The sequence below is a fragment of the Solea solea genome, chromosome 14, assembly GCF_958295425.1.
Source record: "Solea solea chromosome 14, fSolSol10.1, whole genome shotgun sequence".
Lineage (NCBI taxonomy): Eukaryota > Metazoa > Chordata > Actinopteri > Pleuronectiformes > Soleidae > Solea > Solea solea.
The window spans coordinates 14,660,865-14,678,798 of record NC_081147.1 but is presented as its reverse complement, the minus strand read 5'-3'; the positions used below and the strand labels follow the sequence as shown (position 1 = coordinate 14,678,798).

At 44.6% G+C, this 17,934-nt stretch overlaps 1 protein-coding gene across 1 annotated transcript; it reads left to right on the top strand.

Moving 5' to 3' along the window:
- The first annotated feature begins 12,629 nt into the window (after positions 1-12,629).
- On the top strand, positions 12,630-16,736 carry egr1 (early growth response 1). The gene is made up of 2 exons (XM_058650509.1): positions 12,630-13,318; positions 14,095-16,736. Exons 1-2 carry the CDS (start codon positions 13,108-13,110, stop codon positions 15,429-15,431), a joined length of 1,548 nt encoding a protein of 515 aa, XP_058506492.1. The 5' UTR covers positions 12,630-13,107; the 3' UTR covers positions 15,432-16,736.
- The last annotated feature ends 1,198 nt before the right edge of the window (positions 16,737-17,934 follow it).

Sequence of the window (17,934 nt, the reverse complement as noted above, 5' to 3'; positions counted from 1 at the left end):
TACACAACACTTTCTCAGTGATGTTTTTACGGCGGTTACTGTCTCTCAATAAAATCAATTGTTTAGATCAGAGGTCGCCAACCGGCAGACCGCGATCCGACCCAGGCGCTGTCGTATACGGACTAGCTTTTCTAGACTTTAAGGCACTGGTTTAGCACACCAGGAAACACGCAGACCAGATTGCGAGTTAGACCACCCCATGTGACGCTACTCAGCCAAACAAATATGTGCATTCCAGGAGCGAAACATTGTAGGCGAGTGACGGACGGGAAAATAAGTTAATGATGCACAGAGAAAAGACGGAGACAAATGAGCGATACAGTGAGAGAAGAGAGAGGCAAATGAGCGATACAGGGAACGAACGTGGAGAGGCGAGTGAGCCGGAGAAAACAGGAACATAAATTGCACGCTGCGCTTTCTAAGAAGAGAAAAGGGGACGTCCAAAGCAGAGCATTCAGTACAGAATGGACAGACGCATTCCTGTCCATTCTTCCCACCAGGGGCTCAAAACCAGTGTCTCATATGCTCGGAGACTCATTAAAAGTAGCAATGTGAATCGCCACTATGAAACAAAACACAGTCTTTGAACAAACATACCCAACTCAAATTTGTTTTGAGGTCACAGAAAATAACTAGCAGGCAACGTCATATATCACACTAAATAATAACACACGTTAGGCATTATAATGTTCCGCAACCTTTGCTTGAGGACATGTTCTCTAACTGGACCTCTTTGAATTTCCGTTGCTTAGCCCTGCTTTAGATGATCTGGTTGATGTAATAATATATGATACTGACAGTTGTCACACATTTCACAAACAATAATGATTGTTACAAACATTAGTGCAAAACCTTTTAAAACCTGCGTCTAAATGTTTGGGGTTTTTTTTTACCAGTGGGAATGTGGCATGTGTCTGACTATACGTACATGTATATTTGCATAACCCACAATACTTTTTTTTTTTTTTGCTTTAAGATGTGATTTAAAAACAAACAATGAATCCACATAAATTGGTATAATTTGACTTCTTAGCTGGCTTTCAAATAAGCTTTATATATAAGCTTTATTTATCCCTGTGCCATCCTAGTCATTTGTCATACTGTGGCTCTTTCGATAAGCTAGTGTTAGGTAGATGAGGTGGCGAAAACAGATGAGCTCTTATTGTCACTAGTCGAAAAATGAGCCAAAGGCCCTGCTATAAATAGGCAGATTTACTCCGCCCCACGACTCAGAGCTCGGCAGGAGATCAGGCTCGCAAGCACAACTTTCAGGCCAGGGTCAGTGTGTTACTATGGTGACATGGCAATAGAAATGTATGTGAAGTGAAGAAGTACGTGTGTGTGTGTGTGTGTGAGTGAGACTCCCCCCCCCCCCCCCCCCCCACACACACACACCCCTCATCCCCAGTTCTCCTATGTGCTCCATCTCAGTAGCACCAGCAGTGACTCTCCCAGCCCCTACAGAGAAAGAGCAAGTTGGGTAACAGCAGTCTGGAGTTCCCCTGGACTCACTCCAGTCCTCCTCTCCCGTCCCTCCTGCTTCTCTCCCACAGACCTGCCCTCCTTCTCCCCTCTCACCCACACACTTCCCCTTCTCCCCACCGGCTCTTTCAGTTAGGAGCAATATGGGTGTGTGTGTATGTGTGAGTGAGAGAAAGAGACGTGCTTAGCGCTACAGTACAAATGCTGGTTTATTTGTCCAGTTCACAGCAGGCCATCTCCTTTTTGACGTTGCTGCTGTTTTCGACACCACCTTCCTCTGAATACTGCTCTAGAGGCTGTCTTTCCATTAACCCTTGTGGGCTCAATTTCCCTAATAAACCATTATGTAGAAGTGATCTGAAGCCAGTGCCTGCTGTCTCAGCACCTCAACACTTCTGCTCTGGCTCATTTTCTCTGGGTCCCCGTTCTCAATATGAGAAATGAAGACAGCTTTCAAAACAGTGTGTGCCTATTTATTGCTGTGGCCAAGTCGAGTCAGAATATTGTCATCAATCCGCCGCCACCGTCATCAGCAGCAGCAGCAGCAACATCATGGCTACAAATGTTGGTGAATGTGTGACGAGACACTTTTGTATTCCAGTTTGTTCACGTGAAAAACACCTCAAAGAAAGTACAGCAAATGACATGATTCAAGTACTTAGAAGGGTGTAACCTATTGTGTTTGCGATCATTCAAACGTTCACCTGCGAGGATTTGAATGCACATTTAGATTAAGATACATTTGAAAGTACAAGCATGAAGCCACTCACAAAAAACCACACAGACGTAATGACAACATACAAAAAGTGGGGAAATGTAGGTGAACGGACGCAATTGATGTCAACAAGGCAACACAATATCTGAGAGGGCCTGTTTTAGCCTGTTTACCTGCACCCACGTCGTTCAGTTTGAAGCCTCTGTGCCAGAGGAACAAGCTGCCACACGTTTTGCCACAATAGCACACAACAGTTACTCACCCTGCCTTGGACCCGCCGCTGACAAAGCACAGCGTCACAATTTCCAAAACCTCTCCTTCCACTTTTGCATAATCTTGCATGCAAAAAGAAACATGTCGTACATAATCCAGCTATATGAAAGAAGAAGAAGGTTTGTAGCTTGCAATACTGTGAAGTGACAGAGTCAGGTTTTACAATCAAAGATGTACTGTATGTCTTAATTTTAAAACAAAAGTGATATTTTAGAATGATCATAACATAACAAAGGCTGATTAGAACAAAATTCAAATACTTTAGGAAATATAAAAACATACTGAGCAAATTTCACAGGCTCGTCCAACAACTGCTGATGTCAGCAGAGCCTAGCCCAAAAATGTGTATATGATTATACACAGAGACACACACACACACACACACAGGCACACACAAAAACTTTACTATGGTGATTTAAGACGGTCATCTAAGGGTACTACATGTTTGTAGCCCCTCTGATGAAGCAGATAACTGACTTAAATTAGATGTGTTTATTTGTCTGGCTGGCCTTAAACAAGACCACAGAGTCTGGGACGTCTGAGCCACAGCCACTGAATGAGAACGAAACACAGACAGCTTCCTCTTTCCGCCCATCAGCCGCGCTCCACTCCGTCTCCCCGTGCTTTCTCCGACACAGCCCTGTGATATCACGGAGCAACGGATGTGATGTCACTTCCTGTTTGGTTTTCACTCTGACTGCCAGCGAGCACGGAGCGCAGCAGCCTGCTGACAGCTGTGAGTGTAGCTGGAAACATGCAAATAAACAGGGTCAAAGGTTAGAGCTTGCTGACTCTCTGAGCTGCTTCTCAAAAAGAGCTTGTGAACATTTTTCTCTTTGTTGTTTGCCCTGCGGCTCATTTCACTCGTTTCACTTTCACTTGCTTGTGAGTGCACATCTCTTACACGGGTGTCTTCACACCAACGACAACTCACTCGTTGCGTTTTGCCAAAATTTCCCATGCAGGCCACATGGTGCAAAGACAATACCCCCTACTTATTTACGCTATACTGTATCCTGTATTATCTCCTCTGCCAAAAAGAGAAGCAGTGATAAACTCCAACTCTTTCTCCTCATCATCTGTCGCTGGTTGAGTCTCCTGGTGACAGACAGGCAGGCGCTGTGACATCCAGGCCTGGTAATAGAAGGCAATTATAAGCCCTGGCGAGAGCTGTGGCAATGGGGAAAACTTTTATACAGCCCCCCCCCCCACTCCCCACCCCCCCTCCTGGGGCGCTGACATGCAGACACACTGAAATTAATTGCTACAAAACATCAGACGAGCTCAAGACACACGTGCGCATAGTCATACTCCTGGAAAGGAGAAGAATGAAACAATACACATCATGCGACATTGCACTGATGCTTGTGAGGGAGAAGAAGAAAGAAAAGGCAGCAAAGAGAAGCAGCAAAAAAGAAGAAGAAAAAAAAAAAAAACAAGTAGATCCCTTCCAACAAATCATGTTTTCATCTAAATAAAGAAGCCAAAGACAATAGACTTGGGTACCTTGGAGACCAGGAGGACTATTTCTCCATGGCAACCAGTGTGGTGTGTGACAATGCCGCAGTGCGAGGGTTTGAACTGCTAAAGCTGTCTGGGAATGCAGAGATAGATGAGGGGAGAGGAGGAGAGAGACTGAGAGAGTGAGACCCATGGAGGGCTGTCTGTGTGCTCATAATGAGAACACACACTGTCACAATCCCACTGTGAGAAAAATGGCAGTTCATGACTTTCCAACTCACGTTAGTTTCTTCCTTTGACTCTTTAAGTCAATACGGAGTCAAATCTTGTTCCCAACTAAATTATGACGCTAATCCTGTTTGTGTTTCTAACACTTCATATCCAAATATTCTCATACGTAAACATTTCGTTGGTGTTGCTATGGAGTTGTTCCCCTGTTTGGCTGTTAGAAAAAAAAAACAGCACCATGTGGCCTTCGTAAGAGATTTATTTTAATTGTGTGGTGTATTGTGGCCAGGAGAATGTCAGGCTATATGCTGGGTGTGTGCTGTCAGCACACTTGTGGATACATGCACTAGCGTTGGCCCTTGGACAAGAACGCGTGTGTAAGTGGGTGTTTGTGTTCACTATGCCATGTGCACGGTGTGTGTTTGGATAGCAAGACAAACACAAATAATAGAACGAGTTGGTGTGGGCCTTTGTAGCAAGTCGTGTGTGTGTGTGTGTGCGTGTGTGTGTGCGTGGGTTTTTTTTCTGTTTATTTTGAACGATGGACTATAAAACTTTCTATTCCATCACTCCTCCTCATACATGAGACCTAATCCGAGATTTAATTGAGTCTGTTGTTCTGTAATCTAGTGATTCAAAAGACAGAAAGGAGTGATTTTTATTTAAATCAGGTTCAGACTGAGGTTACTGAACGTCTTTTACAAACTGTACACTACTGCAAGTCTCAACGTCCTCCTCGCCCATTTTTCCATGTCAGCAACACCCCGACAACCATCAACATGCAACCTCCTTTGTGTATCTTTATTTTTATTTGCAATGCACTTTATAGAAATTCATTACAGTGTCTGCTGCCGGCGTAGGCAGAAAAATATTCCCTCAGCTCATCTGAACTCTCACCCTCCTTTAATGTAAACACTGCTCACCAGTCACGTTTCTCCCATTAAGGTAAATGCTGGCATTATGTATGAATCTAGTCAACTTAATCCAGTTGGACCGTGAACCTACACACCCAGTGGTTTCCACGTCCTTGCATAGAGAGAGAGGAAGAGACTCAACTCTGACCCTGTCCATTTTTAATAGATAAGTCTTAGGGCAAATTAATTACTTATAATTATAGTACTGTGCAAAGTTCTTAGGGCACAATTAGATGTGTTGTTTTAGCAATGCTGTAATGACTATACAGTGTAATTCGATTTCTTCTTTGTGTTAAAGTGTCAAGTATTTAGTGTGACCTACCCTTACATTTGAAGAATAGCGTCACTTAAAGCTGAAGTGGAAACCCTAATTAATGCTACTATTTCATGTTGAAACATATCTGCTCTGAATACACCAGGTTCATTAGAGCGTTACAAACGCATGCTGTATAAGTTAAACGGCTTGACATTTTGCTAATTTATGAGACCGACTTTCAATCGCATCATTCCAATCCAAATGCCAAAGATCACGCCGTTTGACAGGTGCCCTCAGACTTTTCCACAGCACTGTACTTATTGTCTGTCTGCTGCGGAGTTAAAAAAAAAATATTCTGCTGAATTTTTATTTTAAGTGACCCAAAGTGACATCTGGCCCTTAAGCCTTAAAAAAAACATTGTCCCATAAGCCAAATGCTTCTGACAGTTATTAATTTATTCATTCCTCCCCTTTTTTCCCCCCCTTGGAAGCATTCGATGTATGTTGCATTTTGTAATGTTTGTTGTCTTGTCTCTGCCTCATCAGCTGTCATGCCCGCTGACACACGGCACTCACAGTTAAATGATTATCGTATGATTGTAAAGGCTTGTAGGGCTTTCTGATGGAGACCTGTCTCCGCAGCCCTGTAGGCTATCTCACACTGTCAGACTCCAGCTGGGGGTAGAGGGTAGGGTAGGGGGGGGATTTGGGGGAGGAGGTAGAGTGGCTTACCTGAATCAACCTGTCATACCTGCCCTCAGGCCCACCTGTCAACAACCCAGCGACAGTCGCTTTCTCTTTCACTCTCTGTCTCATTCGCTCTCGAGCTCCACTTTTCCATCATTTCCTCTCCCTCTGTATCTCTCCTTACCGATTTATCTCGCTGCCTCTCACCTCTACACCTTCACTTTTCTTCTGTTCCAAAAAACAAATAACTCTCACCTGAGCAGATGTGCCTCTCACTGACTGTCATTTTCACTTTGCGGCAAGTTATTGGGAACAACGTTGGCCTTTAGACCTGAGGAGATTACTTGTCTCGGCAACTTCTAATCTGACTCAAAACTCAGATGAATTCTGCAGAACAACTTGAAGGCTCATGTGTGAGATTCTGTGTCTATGTGTGTGCATGTATCGTGCCTGTTCCTGCAACACCAGGTTTAGACAGGTCATCTATTGAGAGACAGGGTGATTTTACGGTAAATTTACCAGACTTTCAGTCGCTCAGACTTTGTGTTTACAGGTCTTGATTCAGAGAGGAACCGATAAATACCAAACTATCTTCCCTTTCTTGCCATTCTCTCAATAAACGTCAAGGGCCAAGAACTGACCTAGAGTTATGGCACGACTGTCTGATGCAATAATAAACCCACAGTGCATAAAGCAGCTCTTTCACATAAACAGATGTGGTCTGGCAGGGCTCCGTCTGACTGTGGACTAAAAGTTTAAATTCCTGATAATAATCTGACGACTGCAGGAGAATGAAAACGGGTCTGCAAGGTGGGATGTTTTATGTCTGCCCCGAGTATACATGCACATGAGTCATACCCAAACATGTTCGCTAAAGACAGCAAACCAGTTGCCGCTCCGCCTGGACACCGAGGCCTCATCTCTCTGCCTCCATCAGTCCTGGTCTCCTCCTGTCTCACTCTCTGCCCATACGAATGTCGACGAGTACGAACGACGAGTAGTTGGTTTTTCTCGTGAGCTCATTCAATCACAAAATAAAGAGCTTTGTGCTGGTGCAGTAAGGCGCAGCATCCAGACAGCTTTGAAGCACACGTAAAAAAATAAATAAATCTCTTCTGGCGCACGCCTGATTTCTTCTGCACAACCTGACTGACAGAGGGGAAGGCTGGTTTATTGTTACACATGTTCAACTTCGAGAAGGAGAAGGAAAAAGGGCTGATCAGAAGATGTCTCTGTTTGATGCTACACTTGCACTTTCAAGACCTTATCTAATGCAGGAACAGTTTGTACAAGGACTGCCTGAGCCAAATCTTATCTCTCATCAGTCAATAAGAGCACGACAGGTACCTTAACTTATCTTGGTGGAGGAAAATCAATAACATTTTTAAATACAATATTTCCTTTTAAGAAAACTGATCTTCCACTTGATATTTGGAGATAATGTACTAAATTCTAAAGCACCGGACATTACACTGCACACTGAAGATGCTGCACACATGCATGACCTATTAAACACCCGCACAGTCAGAATGTTGTGCGGTGACACGCCCACATCATGGTGTACACAAATCAAACAAACACAGAAAAGTGCTTTGCGACAACCTTTAAATGTTACCCGTTGTTGTGCCGTGGCTGCTGTCTCGTGCGGGGAGGCCCCATTTTTTCAGAACGTCACCAGTGACTCATCGAGAGCTGAAAGGTCATGGGGTCAGATCTTTTGTCACAAGCATCAAACAAACAGGCTGGGGGCTCAGTGAGTCACACGTCCTCGGGGGACGTGCTTGGGTCAGTTTGGGGTGGGCTTTGTGCTGTGTTGGGTAATTGTCTCTCTGTCACCTACCACCTCTGGGAGACAACAACAGCCAGATAAGCAGATAGAGCAGCTATTCAGTGCGGGGCTCCTGTTTCTGTGTGATACGCTAACACCAACTGTGCGCCGCGGCCTGAGGGAGTGTATGACAGGGTGGAATGCCTACAGTGACTGTGTAGTGTGAGCAGATTGTTTTTCAAGCCTAACCAGAGCCTGCAGCTTGAGGAGGTCAGCGCCCACTGTAAAAGAGAACTTGTGAGCATACCCACAACATAATCATACGGTTCTAACGCAAGGTCAGCATTCCTCAGTGGCATTTCAGGACTTCGCTGCACAGTAATGTCTGAGTGCTTCGTCGCTGCAACAGGTGGTATGCTGTACTATTCCACGCTGTTTTGTAAAATGATCTGTACGTGCAGACTCACACGTATGCAGGTGAGGCGTCACCAGAAATGCTGCTTATTCACTTTGAATGGCGCCGCATCAGGAATTCCTGAACCGCGTTGTGGATCTGTTGCTTTGCCTGCACGACATATGGCAGAATTTAAGAAAAGTGGTTTTTAAAAAGTAATACTCATTAAACCCATCTTTATATGCAGCATTTACATTTTAAAGGAAAAAATGCTTTTAAAAAAAAGGTTGTTTTTTTTTAGCTTTGACGGGTAAAGTCTCCTTTCCAGTGACTATTTCAAAATAAGAGGCTGGCTGTGTTTCATTAGTTAAATGCTATTAATGTGAAGGTGTGAAACTGAGTTTGTAGTAACTTTGTATCAAGTGCTGTTTCTCCTCTTTGCTCTGACTCACTTGAGCTGAGCAAGATAAAGCTGGGCCGGATAAAGCTGGTTTGTGGGCCGGATCCGGCCCCAGGGCCTTATGTTGGCCCTTATGTAGCTCACTATTAGGCATTAAAGCAACATGAGCATGTGAGTCGGCCTTCCGATTTCAATTAGCAAGCAAAAGGTTATGATGACAGAAGCACTTAGTCCAGGTGTCAAGTGTTTTAACAGACATACAGTACTGGGTATCTTCATCGATGGCAGTTTCCAGAATCCCATTAGATTTATCTGGCTTTTCATGCATGCCAATTAGCTCAGAGATTTCTTTGTGACCTCTTTACCCCGCCAGTTTTCTTGTCGTTTCCTATAGATTTTTATTGCTCTCGTGCCAGTTCATCTTTTCCCAGGCACATCTCACTCTGCGCGTAAAAGGTCAGGCCGCATACTCTTGCTAGCGTCACCATAAAAGCTGGTCGAAAAATGACATTTATCAAAAACCCTCCTATCATGTTCTCGGCTCTTCTCTCCATCCCAGTGACTGTGGGCTAATATTCAGCCTGTCACTCTGGTCGAGGCGATCGGGCCTTTGCTCTCCCACCATTTTATTATTAACCCTCCTTGTGTGTTATACAGGGCTCAACGCATCTAGGTCCAATTTCACTTTTTCATTTTAAAATCCAACACTCTCATTCCCTCCCACTTGACCAAATAAAACTCTGAGCTGCATTCTGTGCTTCAAAATAACCTGCATTGTCTTCTTCCCTCCTCTCTCACTGTCATTTCATTATCCCTCCATCCCGTCTCCCACTGCCACATTATATAACAGCCAGGCTTTGGTAACTGTCATCATCCACCTTCCGATCCTGGTCCGCCCATCACAGGAGCACAGCAGGCTGAACACACCTGTATGCTAATGATGACGGATTGCATCACTGGTTTGTGTGGGCACTGAAGGAGGTGAGGAGGTGTGGCAGAGAAGAAGGTGTGTCTGTTTGTCTGTCTGTCTGCCTGCCTGTTGTGCAGTCTCTGTGACTGGTTGGCACTGACTGCTGAAAAATGCCATCATAAAGCTTGGTATTTGCTCCCACGTACAGCTCGTGGGTGTGAGGATTCTCTCTTGGGCTCTCTACTTTCTATTTTTCTAGCGCCCTCACCCTTACTTCCCACCTTCTTCGTACCTTTTTTTGCAACCTGCCTCCATCTTCTCACTCACTATACATTTTTTCGTTCCCTCTCCCGTTCCCTTTGATGTTTATGTTCCAACTCCGCTCCTCTCTTCCACCTCCTCACTTTTTTTCGGCTTTCCTATCTACATCATTGACTTTTCTCTGTGGCAGATTGGAGCATGATTAAATATTAACCAGTGCTTGTGTGCGTGCGCGTGAGTGTGCGTGTGTGTGTGTGTGTGTGTGTGTGTGTGTGGGGCGTGGTGGCTGCTTAAGTAATGGGAGAGCCTGTTATTCTCTCTGGCTGGCAGCGTGCTACAGTTTGATCAGACGAGGACTCCTCTGGCTGGTTTGTGTAGGCAGCATTGGGGAACACACTGAGGAGAATGAACTGGCTGACCCAAACATATGCACACACAATCATGTACCAGTGAACACATCTACAAGCATCTACATCCACACACCCACAGACTAATTCTCCTTCCCCTGCCCTTACAGCATCTGGCTTCCACCCCCCTATGCATCAGAGTGAAGGGAGGCCCAAAAAGCCACTGTGAACTGTTTATCATCTTTATTGCTTTATTACTTTTCCCAGAGTTTTCCCTAACCTGATTTTATTACATTGTCATCAGATGATGAGTTCTCTCATCCACTCTCTCTTTTTTTTTTTTCCTCCTTTGCTTTACTCCAAATTTATCAGCCATGGTAACTGATGCACTACAGAGTTTGCTTTTGGTAGCACCACATCCCCATACAGTTACAGCCACTTAATGCACGGTCTGTCTCATGGTTGTTGTTGTTTAACAAATGTGGCAGAGAGGGGGGATCTTACTTACTGAAATAAAAATGTAAACTCAAGTTTAAAAAGTGGATTTGTGCCACGGGAGTACCATTTTCCTCCTAAAATACAACACCGCTGTGCAAGTGCCACATGCCTTCAGATGTGATTAGGTTGGATCATTTGTATGTATTTTACTATATGCATAAACAACATTACACATTCTCCAGCTGCGTCCTCTACTTCAGGCGTATTTGGGTTTTGTGAAGGAGCCTGTGCTTCAGATCATCCATAATATATGACAGAATTTTTGCTATCAGTCTAATGGGGGTAAACAGAGCTTTGCCAGAGGCTGAAAGGGAAATGCCTGCAAGAGACCACAATCCACTGCATGTACCTGAGCCCTCTGCCTCTATCTATCTATCTATTTTTTTTTTATTATTATTATTATTATTATTATCATCATCATCATCATTATTATTAGTATTATTATTGTTATGTAACTATCTCCTGTGATTGAAGGGCAGTTCAAACACGGCCTGAGAGCGTTGGTACACAGATACATGAGCGGGAGTCTCACCTGCTCTGCCCTCTCCAGCGCGCCGGCAGCATCTCTCCTTTCTGTCTCCTCTCTCCTTCCCTCTCTTTCGCGCTCTCTCGGGCCACCTCACATTTGCCTGCCCGCCACCGCTTCCCAATGAGCTTGCTCGCATATAGATCCAGTCAGCACCGAGGGAAACACATTGATTTTCAGTCAACATTCACGGAGCAGTGCTGGCGCGCCACCGGCGCTGGAGCAGCAGCGGAGAACATCGGTGCGTCCTGGCAGCTGTTCGCAGCGTTGTTAATGCGGCCCATTAGGCCGCCGAGTGGCAGAGAGATTCCCCGAATATTGAGCCGGGGACACCCCTCAATTAGACGGATGGCCCCGCACCTCGTCAGCATCCGCGTCTACCTGCTCTCATTAATCACTGACACAGCCCGGAGAGATGTGGAAAGTTAATCTATTGGAAGTTTGGTTGCGGCCAGAAAGAGTTTGCACACTTGTGTGTGTGTGTGTAATCTCATGTCTCGGCCAAAACAATACATAATGTAACTGCTTGTCTTGTTGTGGCACAGAGGCAAAGCACTATCGTTTATAATAAAGGGGTTCGTCGTTCATTTGTAATGTATGTAATATATAAAACCTGTTTTGAACTTTCAATTGTCAATGGCTCTGTGGCCTAGTGAATTACAAGCACACTGTTCACCAGTGTACATATATGCATATATATATATATATATATATATATATATATATATATATATATATGATAATACTTAAAATAATAATTGAAATACTGGCAAATATGTTGATAATTATATACTGTAGCTTCGACTCATGGCATCACATGAAATTCATTTGTTGGAGTCGGAAATGAATGTGTGTCAATGTTACGACTCACACTCGTGTTTGCTGTTAAAGCAGTCGCTCTACTATTAAGAAAACGCCTGTAACGCAGTGAGTTGGAGTCTCTCACTCAAGTCTTCGGCGCAACGGCACCGCAGAAGTTTGTGCGTTCGAGCGCACGAGCCGGGTTTGCGCCGCTGACATCGGTTTTACTGCGTGTGGAGCGCTGGACATGATTTGTCTCTCATTCACTGCCAAACAGCGATCAGCGCTGCCTCAGGAAGCTCCAAATAAGGGCAGGGAAGGACAGGGAAATGGAAACCCACCGGAATAGGTCCTTATGTAGTCACGACCTTATAAGGCACGGCGGAGCCGAGCTTTCCGGCAGCAGCGCAGCCTGCTGCACAGATGGGAAACCCAAATCATATCTATGGGACGACGGGGAGAGTGCGAGAATGATGCCGCTGTCTCGAAAAGCTGCTCTGCTATGAAGACGCATTGATTCTGGATAGAGGAAGAGCGGTGTTGTCTTCGCAATTTACTGTGAGAGCTTAATATAAAGTCTCTCTCTCTGCTTTTCCCCCAGGCCAGCGTCATGAGTCCTCCACTGCAGTGTCTAAATATGGGCTTCCTCCGCTCCAAATATGGACATCTACGTCACGGCAAGAGGGTATAAATGGAGCGAGGGAAACCTCTCAGCTCAGAGAAAGCTCTGAGAGCCCACACGAGCAACTGTTAGAGCAGAGGCAGCTAGAGAAACACACAGAACTCCCTGACTGAGAAATATCACACAAAAAAGTTAAAAAAGTCAATTAAAAACAACATCTATCCAAGAAGGTCAAAACCTGAATTGATACGTAATTTGACATTTTTTTTAAAACAAGGTTAATCTCTCGATTCATTTTAGATGAATCTTAGGGAATGAGTATAAAGGACACTTTTGATTTTTTCTGAAAAGACAAGTGGATCTTTATTCATCTCTGAGAGAAAACGGGAAACATCAGGACAACTGGAGCAGGAGACTCGAGGAGCCAGACAGAGCACAGCATCTTCCTCGGCATCAGCAGAAGTGAGAGTGATTCCCTCCACCTGTGAGTCACTGCTCTACCTAGACTCCCTGCACTCTTCTCCAGCCTCAAGCGCAGCCTCAGCCCTGTAACTCCAGCAGAGGATGGCTGCAGCCAAGACCGAGATGATCCTCCCAACCCTGCAGATCTCAGAGCCTCTGAGCTTCCCTCACTCCCCCATGGATAACTACCCCAAGCTGGAGGAGGTGATGATGCTGAGCTCTGCGGGAACCCCCTTCCTCACTGCCTCCGCACCCGAAGGTGCAGGCTTTGGCTCCGGGGAGCCAGGAGACCAGTACGATCACCTTACTGGAGGTAAGACAGACATTTGCTTCTATATTTCTATGCTGAATGTAAAGATGAACTAAGCATCCCATTTGCCAAGTTACACTAAACCAATATAATAATATTACTTATTAATTAACATTGTTGTTATTAGTGATCTAAAACCACTGTTTCTTAAAAAATCTCATTGTAATTTGTTGTGTCTTGGCATGTGGGGGGAATTTAAAATGAAAAAGTACATTTAATTAATTTGTTTCTATTTGATTCAACAAAGTATATTAAAACAACAAATTGCAACAAATAAACAAAACACTAGACCTAACATATGTATCGATTGTCCGCTGTCCCTGTAGGCTGTCGACTCTTGGACATTTAAAACGTCTCTCAGTCTCAGCATGCCTCTAGACACTCCTACAGCTCAATTCAAATTGCATTCCTAAAACTAGCTGAACTGCAGTTTCGGTAATCAATTGCCTCAGGCGCTGTGATGGGCTTCAAGAATGCGTGTGTGTGTGCAAGACAGGAAGACAGAAATAGTGAAAGGAAGATCGAGAGAGGGTGAGCGGGGGAGATGCAAGTCTAGAAAGCTTGCGCAGCAGCTCTTGTTAAGATTTGAAAGACACTGTTTCAGAGTTGAGGGGGAAAGAGTATAGTTGGAGGGGGTTTCTCTGCGTGGGCACCTGACTGATTTCTTACAGAGGAGAAGGGTGACACACTGTCCACTGCTCTGGCAGGATGCCCCCTCTCCCTCCCTCTGGTTATTGACAGTTTGATTAATGTCTCTCCTCTCTCTGTGCTCCCTGCAGATACGCTACCTGATATTTCCTTCAACAATGAGAAGCCAGTGACAGACCAGACCTATTCTCAGAGGCTGCCCCCCATCTCGTACACAGGCCGTTTCACTTTAGAGCCTGCCACCACCTGCAGCAATAGCCTCTGGGCAGAGCCCATCTTGGGTCTGTTCACTGGTCTGATGAGCAATGTTGCCCCCAACTCCAGCTCTTCCTCTGCTGTCTCACAGACCATCTCGTCCTCCTCTTCATCCGCTCCGTCCTCCTCCACTTCCTCTTCTTCTACCTCTTCCACATCTCAGAGTTCGAGCCTGAGTTCCTCCATTCACCACAGCGAGCCCAACCCCATTTACTCAGCTGCCCCAACCTACTCCAGCCCCAACTCTGACATCTTCCCGGACCAGTCCCAGGCATTTTCCAGTGTTGCTGGAGGAGTGCAGTACCCTCCTCCTGCCTACCCAAGTGGCAAGACCTGTAGCACAAGCTTCCCTGTGCCCATGATTCCTGACTACCTCTTCCCTCAGCAGCAGGGCGAGATCAGCTTGGTGCCCCCTGACCAAAAGCCCTTCCAGAGTCAATCAAGCCAACCCTCCCTCACCCCTCTGTCCACAATCAAGGCTTTTGCCACCCAGACAGGTTCCCAGGACTTAAAGAGTGTCTACCAGTCCCAGCTTATTAAGCCCAGCCGCATGCGCAAGTACAACACCCGGCCAAGCAAGACGCCCCCACATGAGAGGCCCTATGCCTGCCCTGTGGAGACCTGCGACCGTCGCTTCTCGCGCTCTGATGAGCTGACACGCCATATCCGCATCCACACTGGTCAGAAACCCTTCCAGTGTCGCATCTGCATGCGCAACTTCAGCCGCAGCGACCACTTGACAACGCACATCCGCACTCACACTGGTGAGAAGCCCTTCGCCTGTGAGATCTGCGGACGCAAGTTTGCCCGCAGTGATGAGAGGAAGAGGCACACAAAGATCCACCTACGGCAGAAGGACAAGAAAGCAGAGAAGGCAGGGGCAGTGGTGGTGACAGCAGCACCGGTACCAGCTGCATCGCCTGCCTCCAGCTACCCCTCTCCCATCACCTCCTATCCTTCTCCAGTGTCTTCTTACCCCTCTCCAGTCGCCTCTTGCTACTCGTCCCCAGTCCACACGTCCTATCCATCTCCTTCCGTGGCTACCACGTACCCATCAGTGTCCATGTCCATGTCCATGTCCAGCACTTTTCAGTCCCAGGTCGCCTCCTCATTCCCCTCCTCAATCGTCTCCAATATCTACAGTTCCCCCGTCGCCACCCCTCTATCAGACATGCAGAGCACTCTCTCTCCAAGGACAATCGAGATCTGCTAAGAAAGAGCAAAGAGTTCAGATACTCTGCACCTCCTCTTTCTTAAGTTTCTTTGAGGGGGAAAGACTTGAGCATCAAAAGACTTTGTCTCCCCCTCCAAAAAGCACTTTTCTTTCTGCTCCCTGTGCAGTGTTAGGAGAATCCTGAGATTTACCTGAAAGAGAGAAAAAGACACATGTCAAGGACTGGGCAAACAAAATAGAAGTTTAAAATGGATCCCCCCCCCTCCCCCTCCCCCGTCTCTGTATAACAATTGCAGCACTTCAAATGCATAAGGGACTCAACAGATAGAGCGCTGAAGTCGCTGCAGACGGGTTTCTACTGCTATACAAAAAAACCCACACACAACCAGATTGCCAGCAGTTGTGGTGCTAAGGCACGTTCATCATTGCAGGCACTTAAACAATACAAAAGACATTAAATAATATACATAAGCTAAGATATATGTATATTGTACATGTGCCATGTTTAGTTTTTATCATTCTTTGGTACCATTGATGTGAAAAATTCTTTGCATATTTGCATTGTATTATTTGAAGTGAGCAGGGCCATACTTTCTACATTCTTTCTCTATTATGTAGTGATGATGCTGTGATATGTTTTGACATTGTTTGGAAAAAAAAAGAAGCACTTACGTATTCAAGCATGAGTAAGAGTGATGTTACTTTCTGTTTGTAAATATCATCCACTGGTACTATCTCTTTCTCTCTTTCTCACGAGACATATCGCCCAGTTATATGGAAAAATAGAGAAAAGGAAAAAAAACAAAAAAAAAAACGTTTATAAAAACAAACAAAAGCATAAAACTAAACCAGACAAACGCTCCCGTTATTTGGTGCCTTTTGTGAAGCCTTGCTGATGTTGTGACTCGGCTGCGCACGCGAGACAGGATGCACTGCATCTCGCCTTAAAGGTTGAGGGAATATTTTTGTTACAGAATGTAAGTCATAGTCAGCGGGAGGATAAGGAACAAGCTACGAGGGCACCACTTCATTTTATTAGAATGTGAGCAAAAAAGGAGAGGAATTATAAAGTCTATTTTTGTAAAACTGAAATGTAAATATCCACATCTTCAAGAGCTGGAATGTTGAAGTTACCTACTGAGTAGGCATGGGATTCTTTTGTATGTTATATACATGCAGTTCATTATTTTGTGGTTATCTTTATTTTGTATTTGTGTTTGTTAAAACAAGTGACTGTTTCTGGCTTCTAAACACATTGAATGCGCTTAACTGCCAATGGGATATTTGGTGTACAAGATATCCTCCCAGAAATGAAATATAAATAAAAATATGAATCTATATGTACATTTGTTTTCATACTTGAGCGTTCGACTTGTGTCTGCGGCACTCACACACACACAGAGACTCCACTTCGCTCATCGCTAAAAAAAACATGACAGCCTTCATTTAGTCGAGTCCCTCATACATGAACACCGTACTCTGTCGTCTTATATGTTAATTATATGCAGATTATTTGCAGATTTAAGTTTCAACTCCACATCATAGAGAGCCATCCTTTAATATGAAGTTTAATCTCATGGAAAGTCTCCATTTCAATCTCCAACTGAACCCTGTATTAATGATAACACTAACGCATGACTCCCATGCCTATAAACACTAAAGGCGGAGCATTTTTTTTATCTAGATTCAGCTTGCTCTTGAAGATATTAAGCTTATCTAAATTCCCTATTTCATTTTAGATTGTATGATACACACTGGCCTTATCTGTTGCGTACACATACTTACAGCAATTTGATCTCGAGGAAAAAAAATGGCAAAAATGTGTAAATTTGTTCTTTAAGCTGCGAGAGAAATTATTTCTGTACTTTATACATATTTTTCTTAGACGTGCACTGGGTTATTTTCACAGCCTGCAAGTGAAATCCATCACACGATAATTACCTTCTCTTCCATAAATGCACACGCCGAGATGCCGTCACCTCATAGTGAACGAGCTGTTACACACAATTGGGCAATATCAGTTAATGTTAGGCTGAACTGTTGTATGGGTGCAGTAGAACAGACTGGCCCTGAAGGTTTAACTGCTGTTTCTTTTGGTTTTTCAAGCAGAATATAATAACAGCTTTGTCGCACCATCATCATTCATCTGTTACTGTTCCCTAGGCAAGGAATTCTTGCTACATGTTTGAGTATGAAAATAAAACTGTTTGGGTTTTTTTTTTTAGCCCATTTAGACAAGAGCCCCTTTCCTCTCAATGCCTCGCCGTAATTTTGTGTTGTGAAACGCACAAACCAAAATACTCTCGAACGCAAACACAGCTAAAATAGAAAGCAGGAAAACAAGCAGAAGAGAGCGATGGAGGGAAAGGGAAAATAATTAAGATAATTGGTCTCTTGATCCCAAATTGACTTTTTAAATTGGGTCTGATGAGTTGTATGTGTTTGTGTGCACATGCATGCAGACGTCTTTGTTCAGTATACACAGTCACTGTCTATAGACTGACTAATGTGGTTGTTTCCCGCTGCTGTAATGATGTTTGAG